At 52.0% G+C, this 12,356-nt stretch overlaps 1 protein-coding gene across 1 annotated transcript in view; it reads right to left on the bottom strand.

Moving 5' to 3' along the window:
• TLL2 (tolloid like 2) overlaps positions 1 to 11,950 on the bottom strand; it is a gene marked incomplete at both ends in the record, with an annotated part of 95,953 nt that extends 84,003 nt beyond the window's left edge. Inside the window, one exon of the mRNA XM_082486090.1 lies at positions 11,800 to 11,950. Within this exon, the coding sequence (XP_082342216.1) occupies positions 11,800 to 11,950 (151 nt within the window). The remainder of the gene's footprint in view (positions 1 to 11,799) is intronic.
• Between the last annotated feature and the right edge of the window lie 406 nt (positions 11,951 to 12,356).

Here is a 12,356-nt window from a genome sequence, read left to right as displayed (position 1 = left end):
AGGGAAGGTGCAGAGCTTTCAGAGAGGAGCTGTTCTTCATTCACCTTCCTTTAGGACAACCTAGATGACAACCTTGCTGTAGCAAGCTTTATTTCTCCCCCTTGGGTAGAGCTCCTCATTCTGACCAACTGAACCTGAGCAGCAATCGGACAGGCAGCGCAAAGGCCAACTATTTCTTCAGAATACGGCTTCTTGTAACAATACAAAAATCAAAAACAACGCTGCCTTAGATTTTAAGTCTTTGACACGTCAATTGCAATACTTCTACATTGGTCTACCATAAAATATCCACACATAAAGATGAGGAATTTAGCAAGAACTGTGAAAGCTGTGAAATTCATACAAAAGGCAAAAGCGTATTTTTGGAAGGGAAACTATTTCTCCAAGTAGTGAAATATCACCTACCAGTCTGCCTTGAATCACAGAAAGGTTCTGTCTGAAAATCAAAACAGCAACAGACTTCTCAAAACTGAGGTAACCTGCCCAGAGAACATGTATTTAGCATTTACTTTTGTAATATTTTATCTTTGCAATAACTGCATTAGCATAAAGGTGACTGTCCGGAGGGAGGAAAATACAGATGTGCACAGGAGGAGGGGAACTTGTTGGGAAGAAAACATTTTCCACATTCCCTGTGTGGAATTTCTAAACAGAATGCCCTGTTCCTCCTGAAACAGGGGACACCCCCATGCCGTCCCGCCCAGCTCCAAGGACGTGCCTCTTCCCCTCACACTTGCCAGTCTATTCCTGTAATGACGAGCCAGTGGGACAGCCCAAATCTGGCAGCTCCTTCCATTTCACACCAAGCAGAGGCATAGCTATGAGGTACACGGGCACTGCAAAAGCATCGGGACGCAGCCCCCAACAGCGCCCAGCAGGACAGAAGGAGCTGGCACACTTGATGGTTTGAGGGTCTCCGTTTCACACATGCTTTCAAAACCGCTTGCAAAACCCCACAGCAAACTCACCTTTGCCAGGAGATGAGGGATTGTACTGTGGGCAAAGGAACAGAAAATGCTCTTCTCAATGTCAAGACAAAAAAAAGAGGGCAGCCAGGAGGTTTTACTCCTCACGTCAACATCCCATTATTAACCAGCAGTTTACCTTGACAACAAAGCTTTCCAAGAAAAGGCAGAGACTTGGGCATTCGAGCAATGGCCTTAGGAGATCCCAGCTTTCTGCCCAGGAAACAGCAAAAAAAACCAAAACCCCAGCATATCACATATCACCTTCTTATTGAAGCATGACAAAGAAGAGAATATATGGCAGAAGAGGCCAAAGAGGGGAAAAACAGAAATCAATAGGATCTAACAAAGCGTGACGGAAAATCACTTCCCCCATAAAAAGAGGTTACTTGCCAGGTTAATGAATCTTTTCTGTTCTGTACTTGGACACCCAGGAAATGGAAGGGGTCACAGGAGCAGTGTGGGTGGGAATGCAATCCCTAGAACATGCTTTCGAGAACAATCAAAGGTTAGAGATTAAATCCAGGCAGCGGTCAACTGCACAACACATCAGCAGCTTGATACACGGGCCAGCTGCAGCTCAGAGCAAAACACACTTCCAACATCAACAGCACAGCAAGTAACAGCCTTCTCTCCACCCCAAAACCAGCCCCCCAGGCCGCCCCAGCCCCCCCAGCAAAGGGTCAGCCCCAAGAACTGGAGCGCCTCTGCCTTCCCGGGTCAGCAGTGCCAGCAGGGACAAAACAAAACGGTCTATAGGTCTCCGAGTAACTGCACTAGAACCACAAAATCCAGACTGCACCAGAAGTCACACTGTGCAAGGAACTTGGAAAGCTCTTGGCCCAGCGGCCAAAACTTCTCAAAACTCACTTTTAAGTAGGGAGCTGTGCCTCACTCCTGTCGAGAACACACAGGCAGCGGACAAGCCAGCAGACAAGCCAGCAGAGAAGCCACCGGACAATGGCAGGGTACAAGATCTGGTGGCCACAGAAGCCTGAACTTGACCTCTGGACTATGAAACACCCAAAGCCAGGTGCATATAACTTTGACCCACAGTTTCTTCTGACTGGAGCCCTACTGACAGGGTCCATGGAAAAAGTGCAGACCCTTGCTGTTTTATCACTCTCCTGTCCACATCTAGCTTGAGCTACTGACAATAGGCCACCCAAGGAACAGCTCTACTCAGGCCAGAAATACTCACTAAGGGAAATGCAGGTGCATGACTTCCATCCTTTTCACGACCACTTAACTCATAGGTCATTCTATTGGGTTCCCCCACTGCCTGCCAAGATCATTTACCAGCCGCTATTTCTCAGTTTGGGGCCTCTTGACTCCAGTGCAGCTCAAACACCTTTGCCATGCAGCTATCCAAGCTTCCCCTGCAGCAGTTGTCTCATTTACTACCCAACTTCTGCCCCAGAGACGTGGGCAATGCAGCCAAAGTCCCCTGTGTTACCCCTGTTTGATGCGGTCTCGGGGTAGACTCATTGCACAGGACAGCTTTTCGAGAGAGTCGGAGCTCCAGTTCACACCATCCGAGTCTACCTTCATGCCCAAGGAGCTACAACACAAGCTCCAAAGTAGACCTAACGACGGCATTTCTGAAGAGGGAGTTGTGACTTTGCAAGCCCAGTACATCTGAGTGCTTTTATATCTGGGGAATTTTAAAGCAAAACCACTGCCTTACTGAACCAATACCTTGATCACGCAGCATCCTGCCAACGCACACGTCAGTGCGGACAGTCCTCCACGTCCACAACAGACATCCGCCCCCGGAGCAGGGACGGGCCCTTCTGTCAGGCACAGCCGCTGCTGGCGGGAGGCAGGGCGCAGTTTGCACATAAATCTCTCTCCTCCAAACTCGGAAATGAATGAATGAACCACCCCCGGCCGGTCTCACCTGAATTTCAGCATGCAAAACACCAACCAAAATAGCTGATTTTGGCAAAGTTCTGAGCAAATGAAAACGCTGCTGCTGAGGCAATACTACGTGCAGGCAATGCTGTCTGTGTTCAAAGTCACGCTGGTGAGGAGTGGGAGACTGGCAGCACCCACAGCCATGACCTGAGGCCTGGAGAAAGGTAATTCTCTGCACCTTCCAGGACCATATCAACCAGCGGGAGACAAAGGGACTCAGCCGTACTCTAATGCTAATTCAACAGGAGGAGATAAATTGCTCAGCAGACTTGAACTGGTGTCTTATAACACCATGGTACAGTTTGCTCTGCAAACAGCTTTGGGGTTTGTGGATGGGGAGGTTAAACGGATGCTTTTGGCTTGGGTGCTGACATTTGCACAAATATAAAATGCCTTGAGAGGATGCGAATTTCTGTTCGGGTCTAAAGCTGAGCCAATTCATGGACTGGCAGCAGCCACAGGTCTCTTGACAATTTGTATCAGTCAAACCAGAGGGTGATTTACCAGTGGCTGGGGTTTCACGTGGGCTTCCTTCTCAACACGCAGTTAAACATTTCTCTCCATTCCAAGCTGGGCTGACACAAACTGGCCAAGAAAGAGCAATCAATCATTGAGAGTTCTTTAATCAAGGGCTTCCTTGCACATTTAAGCAGTTTCTATTGACAGGGAACCTTCCTGCTCAGGAAGTGCTAGAGTGGATCTGAACATCAAAGTACAGGCGCCCGTGGAGATCAGCATTTCTGGGAGCTCAGCTACAACAAAGGAGGGGAAAAAAAAACAAACAGAAGACCTAGCAGCTGAATCAAAACAACAGTCAGTTTCTGCTCGATCATCCATCCCTTCTGAGCACTGAATGCATATTTCAGCACTAATTGAAAGCAGTTTTGTTGCAGGTTTGTACCTGCAACACTAGTGATCCAGGGCAACCAGGCTGTTCGATGACGTCCTTCCTTCCAAGGCTGCCCATCTCCAAAAAGACCACACAGACCTCCCCGTCAGGCCAGCGTCTTCCCCACCCATTACAGCAACCAGCTTGTTGCACAGAACCCATTCATAACACGCAACACAGCAGGTAAATGTATACCATAGCACAGGGCTGCTGTGAGGCGAGTGTCCTGGTTTGAGGGAGGATGGAAGAACCTACTGACCACTGGGAGAACAGCATGAGTTACTGCTGGGGCGGGAAAGGGAGATGGGGTACTCCACAGCCTAGGGGAGAAAGCATCACAGAACACCCGAGGCAGAAAGCAGAGAAGGATTGGAGCAGTCCTCCAGGCAGGGACTGGAGAGAGCTTCAGGAAAAGGGAGAGGGGGGAACATCCAAAACAGATCTGTAGGAAACACAGAGGGAAGCAGGCAGAGAGCACAAGGGTCTGCAGCAAAGGCAACATGACAAAAAAAGAGGAAATTAACACATTGGAGAAAAGAGGCTGGAAAATCCAGCGTATCAGGCCCACACAGGCGCCTCTGATTTCCCAAGTACAAATGCGGGAGCCTGAAGACGCTGCAGCGGGTATCTGCGGTGACCCAGCTCTTCCCCAGTCAGACTGGGGCAGCAGCCACGGGCACAGCGGTAGCAGCGAGAAGGAGGTGGCTTACCAGTACAACGCAGCTAGTTCTTGGGTTAGCCGTCCAGCGAGGCACAGACACCCTACGCAGGAGGTTAGGACACAGGGAGAAGCAAAACTCCAAGCACGACTGCGAGGGCAGAATGTAATTACACAAGCAGAAAGCACCTCGAACCAAGATCCTTGGCTTTTGTGGACTTCTGAAGCCTGGAGGAATTGCAGCACTGTTTCCAAATGCCTTGGGCTGGGGCTCTGTGACTTACTAATCTTACACCACGGAACACCTGAGGAACGAGCAGTTTTCACTGATCAAACCTGTGCAGGCGGTGGTCAAGGGCATACACCTGTGAACTGCACCCACACTACAAAGTGCAATAAAAGCTCTACGGGGGTCTTTGCTGAGAAGTATCCATGACAACTCCAAACACCTCTTCCCCACCCTACCGGGCTTCTTTAAGGACACAAAGCCCTCTGTCCTAAGCTTGTCCGTCCCTTGTCCTGTCCACTGCTGAATTCCAAGGTGTAGGTACAGCACTGACGGTCACACATCATACAGGACAAGCAGATCCAACACATCCCAAGAAATGTCAAAAATCAAGCATGTTTTTGTTAGATCCCAAGCAGACAGCTAAACACCGGAAGGACCTTAGACATGGATCTCAAGCGCTCCTTTGCCCAGGGATCAAATGGGTTTGCTCTCAAATTCCCCAGGCCAACGGCTTCTGTACCTGGGAATCTCAAGCTGCAAGAAAACGCTTAGTGGTTATTTTTCCTTTAAGCCACAGCCATTACCTTGTTCTTGGCTAGGATTATAATAAAAGCCACCTTTAACCTTCCCTTTGAGGAGAAAGCTTCTGCTGCAGCTCTACCTCACTGCAAAACACAGCCTCCCCAACAGCAACCAGCTGCATTGCTGAATGCTTATAAAGATGGGGTGTCTCCAGTCCTCACCCACCTGTTTTCCGTTCTGGGACTGCTGTCACCTCCTCAAAGCAGGTAAATTAAAGACTGAACAGTCTGTTCTCTCATTCTTTCCCAGACCACCCAAAAAGACTCACTCAGCTTCCTCCTTGAGTGTTTAACCCTTTCTGCAACCTACTGGGGGCAGGGGGAAAGGTAAGGGGAATGATTGCTGGTGAGACCTTTCTCCTTCCTCTATAAACATTTGCATCAGCATTGAGGAATCTACAGACTGGGTTATGTCCCAGACTCTTCCCTCAAAGCACCTGTGTAAGTATTGGTGGCAAAGAAAGGAGGAAGGAAACTTTCTCTTCTGGAAGCCCACATGGCTTCCAGTGTCAGGAGACCAGGATTCTGCTCCCAGCACCGCCACCACCATATTGACCGCCCTCGGGTAAGCTGTTGGCTACCACCACCATCTTCTACAACTCAGACCCCCATGCCAGAGGCACTGGTACCTTCACCACAGCTGTACTGATGCTCACCTACGCCTTCCACACCAGCTCAGAGGCTTCAAAGCCTTACAGAAGACCTGCAAGACAGAAATGAGATTCCTCCACGGGAATCTGGGATTCCCAAGCAAAGGGCAGGCTAGCCCGTGCTCTGCCAGTGCTCCCGCCATTGCCAAACCAAACAGGACAACTTGCAGGATTGCAGGAAGGTCCCCATCAAGAACTGAGTGGGCTGGATCCACAGCACAGCCTGCAAAGAGCTTTCAAGTTTCCCTGCTAACGTGACGGATCTGTGCTTCCAACAGAGAAAACAGCATCTGCATCCCACCCCAAACTCCAGCAATATTCGAGTGACCCAGACTTTACAGCTCCTCTCTCCCCTTTCTCATTGGATTACCCCTGCAAGGCTTTCAGTTCCCAACAGTAAATTCCTCAGCTGCCCACAGAAATATCTGCACGCAACTTCAGATGTTTACACCACAACCCAAACGAAATTCGCTGCCTCCAAAACAAAAGGCGCTGTGCCTATACAGAGGGAGACCGAGGAGGAACAGAGTGACAGCAAAGGACAATTTACATCTCTCTACGAGAACTTCTCTGAGGACAGCACTCAGTCAGGGTGCGAGAACTCTGGCTGGTGGATCCAATCAGCAGGCGGAGCAGGAACAGGGATGCACAGTGGTACCCTGTGACTGGGGAAACAGCATCCACCCTCGAAGGGGCAGTGGTTTGGCAGGAAAAGCTGCTCTATCATTGCCAAACTGCTCCTCTAACAACTCTTTTAGTGATAAAGAAACGAGGGAGACGGGACTACTGCTCCGTTCCCTAATGGTGCCCCCTAACACCTCCTGCCTCAGTTCTTCCCCTTCTGAGCTCAGATCGCAAGATCCCTGGGAACTAACTCACTTTGCTGGTGCCATCGACCTGCCAGAGCCCCACTACCGTTTCGCAGCCTCCCCATGCCAGGTCTGCCTGCTCAGGAGCTCCACAAGCAACGGCCCTGAGCAAAAGCCATGTCTCTGGCCCCAAGTCTCACGGAAAGAAGCTGAACTTGCTTGCAAGGCTCATTTGTACCTCTACGCAATTCCTCCTCAGCGACACAAACCCTCCTGAAGGGTACTCGAGGCACGCGCGGGCAGCAGGAGCCCCAGACCCTCCTGGCTCAGGAGCACACGGCTATGCAGGAAGGTCTGCCCGTCTGCTAACGCAGACACCAGTGCAGAGAAACACTGCATCACCTGCTTGGCCTGGGAGTCAAAACTTGCGGGTTGGCCCATGGTTGGACTTGGTCAGCCTATAGACAGGACACGTCACATGAGAATAAACCACCTAGCCGGAGCAGACACAACTGCACCAACAAACAGGGGACTGCAACACAGGAGATCCTCAATGGACCCCACCCTGGAAAATGACCTACCGAGGGAAATGCCAGGCCTTGGGAAGCAGCATTGCACCCCCGGCTCACAAAGGGCAGGAGGTGCCATACCAGGAGCCAAAGTACCCAGGAACCAAGATGCTGAGACCAAGCTGCAGCTTTTTCTCCTCACCTGCTGATTTGGCAAGAGGCAAAGAGCCTCATCACAGGCTTGTTGCTGGATGGAACACGTCATTGAGCCTGTAAATATCCAGGGGACAAATCATTCAGTGCCCAGCTCTCCTTCCTATTTATGTCCCCCACCTCCCCTTGCTGACTAAATCGGACTATACCATCCCCAGAGGTCACTTTGAACCTCAGAGATTCTGCTCTTCACCTCAAATTGAAGTTCACATAAGCTTGCACCAAAATAACTACCAGAACGAATTGCAGCCTATTTAATTCCTTTGGTTCCAGTTTGCTTGAGGAGCCCCAGCAGGATGCGCTTGTTTTGTTTACCAGGCATCCATCGTTCCTCCTGCTGCCTGTCTGTCAGCAGTCTCGCTCAGACCTGCACCCTGGCCTGGGTGTCTTTAGCTGGACCCTCTGAGCAGCAGGTGTGTCCAAAGCACATGTCAGGCTTATGACATTTTTCCATCTATAACGGAGCAGATCTGGGCAGGAACCTTTGCACTGTTCCCTCTGACAAGCTCCAGTGACCTGCCCACAGCACTCAGCAAAACCCACCAGCAGAGTCAGCACTGTTACCTCCCCGGGCAACTCAGACCGACAGTGCAGCCCTGCCTCAACTGCCCCTTTATCAGCCATTCAGGCTCTCTTCCAACCCTATTGAAAAGGCAGGAAAGCAGCCACAGATGAGGAAAAGGAAATCCTGGATGGCTGGAGTTCAGAGGTTGAGCAGCAGTGGAGTTATGACCCATCAGCTGAGCCCTGGGAACTGGACACAGGTTTGTACCAGTAGCTCAGTAGTTGCAGTGATTTAGGAGGTTACTGTGCCCTGTGCTGTCTGCCCTCGCATTGCTGCTGGAGGTTATTGCATCCTTAGCTAATGCAACAGCGAGGAGCGTGTGCCAGGCTTTCCGCTCCCCGTCTAGCAGATCAACCATCGACAGTCTGCACTCAACCTCAGGGCATAAGCTGCAAGGATGAGGAACTGGCGAGCTTTCATTTCATAACCTGCCAGATCTAAATCTATCACAGCCTGTGGGTCACAGCCATTAGCCTACAGCAAAAAAAAAAAAAAAAAGAAAGAAGGAAAGAAAGAAAAAGCACTGTAGTTTTAACAGCTTTGGAAAACACATAAGTGGAGCAGCAGTTTGTCTTCACAATGGTCGAAGAACCTGCATACAATCTGCAGCCACAAGACCGTGCACAGGAGCTCGTGCCCACAGCAGCCATGGAAACATGCCTGCAAGTCTCACAGTGCCAGCTCTGTTTCCACACACCATCAAAAACTTTCCCTCGCAAAACGTACCAGGCACCTGAGCTCACAGCAGGTCTGCAATCACTGCCCTCTCGCTAGTCATGCTTCTAGACAAATACGGACACTGTCCAGTGGAGAAACTCAGGTCCAAGGAAGTTAAGCAGACTTCTCACCACAATAGCACATCAGGGAGAGAGCATGATAGAATTCCTGTTAGACAACAGCTCCAACATAGCCCGTCTTGGAAGGACAAGTCCATTAGAGGTGCCTTCACCTCTTCTCACTTACAGAAATGGATCTCTTCACTCGTTAACCTTGACCAGACTGACCCTTTGGAATGGCATTTTCAGCGGTGAACACCTGCTTAGCTCTATTAATGGTCTAACACTGGAAGAGGAAGAAGGCTGCGAATGCAAGGCGGGGAGGGGAGCAGAGGCAAGGTTTAACAGGTCCGTGTGGTAAAAGCTTTGCTTGTTCTGTTTTGGGCCTGACTTCAAAAACTGGAGCCATTCAGTGCACAGAGAGAGGTACGTGGCACATGAGGTGTGTCTTGTAGCCCAAGTGCTCTGCACTTCAGGTTGATGCAGCCCACATGGAGAGGAACTGGATCAGAGAGCCAGAAAGCACAGCCAGTCTGGACAGACTGGAAGAGTCAGAGTCATACAGTCCATAGAAAAGATGACTGAAACCCGAGAAATCCGGTGACAGTGCTCAGCGGGGAGAAAGGCTGCAGCAAAGCAGAAGGCACCGTACTGTCCTGGTCAGCAACACAGGCTGGGGGAGAAAAGCAGACTTAAACTGCGGTACTGAAGCCTCAGGTTAGACAACAGGAAAGCCAAAGCAATGCCGGGCTAGGCTGCCTGGCAGCCCCCACCACAGACAGATGTGTGCCAGCACCGTCAGGAACACCAGCCTGACCCTGGGCTCCAGAAAAGGACTGTGGGACCTCCAGAGGTCTTGTTCACTCCTTTCTCTCTATTGGAAAGAAGACATTGGAAAAGTACTAGAGGCAAACCCTGAGAAGTCAGAACATCAAGATCATTTCTGCCATTAATCCTGACTGAATTGAACTGACAGGAATAACACATAAGTTTTTTTCTGCCCACCAGGAGAGGAGGTGAGGATGTACAATGAAGGAAAGCTGCTGTTTGCAGTCCAGGTTCTTCTCTGCGTACCTGCAGAAGCCTGTGTACAGGCAGACAGCCTGGAAGATGGGGGGACTGCAGGAGAAAGAAAAGGTCTTTACAGCAAAGGCAGGTAAGTGGCAGGTTGGGGAAATAATTATTTTTGTTTCCTTTTCTGCAGCAGGTTCCCTGTTTGATGTAGGTAAGTCCATTATAGTAAATATTCTCTATGTGGTCCTTAAAGGGCACTCCTCATCCTCCGCGCACTTGACCTGACAGTAATACCCAACAGTCCCACGTGCAAGTGAGGCACACCAGAGATGATGCCATACTTCTGAGGAGAAAGCAAGGATAATACATTTTCAGACAGGAAGGCCAGAGTCCTGTACCCGCAGCCCTCCAGGTCTGAACCATAGCTCTATCACTAACAACTGCTTCCACTGGAAAGAGAGATGAATTCATTACCCTTTAGGAGTAGACACCAAATACAGTAAAGCATGTTCAGGTGGGCTGGCTCCCATACTGATTAAAAAGAATTAAAAAAAAACTCACCAAACCACATATCAAATCACAAGTGACTTACTGATCAAGTGAACGTTTTATGCAAAAAATACTCTGGAGAGAAAAGGACTGAGTTGAATTTTGGAATAAAATCCACCACTCGCAACTCAGCCCATGCACAAGGCCAGTTAAGCAACTTGCTATACAGAGGGACTCTGATAGACATTGCTCGTCTACGTGAGCAGATACGGCTCCAAGTCCCCCAAAAGCAGTCAGGGGAGAGCTGATAACAAGGGAAGCTATCACCAAGGGACACTGAGGAACAGCTAGGAGAGCATTCGGGGGGCAAAGCCCCAACTCAAAAGAGAGACCGAGAACACCACACACAAAGAAACTCCTTCCCTTTTTTCGATTCCTACAGTATTAAGAAAATGGGACTTTGCACAAAGTTATCTGTAAATGGAACAAGACTAACAAGGTATCGATTGCCAATTTCCCAGCAGAGAAGCAATTCACAAGACCACAACATTCGCTGATAGCGGGAACCAAAAGGAGTAACAGTCACGCCAAGAGCACGACCCAGTTTTCCAAAGAGAAAACCTGGGTTCGCCTTCCCTTCAAATTAAGCTATTAGGGATGACAGAAGCTCTCGGAGAGATCGAACGGTTGAAAAGGGTTAGGAGGAGCCCAGAAACAACTGAGCGCAGCCTAACACGGGCACGGAAAACTCTGAGGAAGGGAGGGAGGGAGGGAGGCAGCAGCGGGAGGGATGCGGTAACTTGCACACGGGCAGCTGTGAAGCCTCTGGATTCGCAGGGAGGCTCGGCTGGAGCCCGGGGCCGGCGGCAGCGGCTGCCGACCCGCCGGGGAGCCCCGGCAGAGCCGCCGGGCAGAGCGGCAGCCCGCGGAGCGCCGGCGCCTTCCCGCCTTTGCGGGACGCGCACCGCAACTTCGGGCCGGACAGAGCCCGGGACAAGTCGGAACAGCTGCCGGCGGGCTGCAAAAATGCACAGAAAAAGCTTAGATGGGTGAAGGGAGGGGGGGGGGGGGGGGAAGGAAGGAAGGGGGCGGAAGGAAGGGGGGGAAGCCCACCAAAACGCAGAGCACCGGCGGGCATTCCCCTGGCTTTGCAGGGGGCATCTCGCGTGGGGGAGGCGGGTAACAGATGGGGGAGCGAAGAGATTGGGGGAGCGTGAGATAATTAAAAAAAAAAAACCAAAAAAAAGCGCAGCCTCCCAGCCGGGGTTGCGACCCGCAGGTAACGGGGGCAGCGGAGGCGCAGGGGGACCAGCACACCCCCCCACCTCCCGCACCGGCGGGACGGGGAACTGCCTGCCGGGGTTTGGGAGAGCAGCGGGATGCGCAAGCGGTTCCCACCGCGGCCAGGTGAGCCCCGGGGCCGGTCCCGCCGCGCGGTACCGTGCGGTACCGAGATGCCCTTCGCAGGGAACACCTGTCCGCCACCACCGCGCTGCCAAACTTCTCCCGGAGTTGCAGCCCGCCCGCTCCCCTACCGGCTTTGCAAGGGTCGCGGTACTCCATCAGCTCCTCCGCCGCCTCCGCTTCCCCCGCCGTTACGGCGGCCGCCCGTCCTCCCGTCCCGGCGGTAGGTAGAAGGAGCAGCGACAGCAGCAAACGGCGGAGGGGGCCGACCCCGCGGCCCATAGCGGCGGAGAAGGCGGCACAGGCTGCCCGGGCTGCGGGCACTGCGCGGCGCCTACAGCCCCGCCGCCGCCACCGCGGGAAGCGGCGGGGAAGGGGGGGGGGAAGATGCCGCCGCTGTCACTCAAGGCACAGCCAGCCAATCCCGTGCGCGCCCGCGCCTCTGCCCCGCCCCCAACGGACCCCCCCCTTCCCCGCCCCGCCCGGCCCGGGGCGCGGGTCCCCCGCGCCCCGGACCGGGCGGGGCGGGGGAGGGGGGGGTCCGTCGGGGGCGGGCAACCGTCTCCCGGTGGCCGCACTTGAGCGGCAAAAGCTCGGCTGTAATAAAAATTATTAAAGATAATAATGATTGGTAATTGTTACTATTGGTTTTTACTTATTATTAGTGGGTTTTAATTATTCCCCACCG

This window comes from Vanellus vanellus (assembly GCF_965231255.1).
Source record: "Vanellus vanellus genome assembly, chromosome: 7".
Lineage (NCBI taxonomy): Eukaryota > Metazoa > Chordata > Aves > Charadriiformes > Charadriidae > Vanellus > Vanellus vanellus.
The sequence above is the reverse complement of the archived record's forward strand: the minus strand, read 5'-3'. Positions and strand labels throughout refer to the sequence as shown.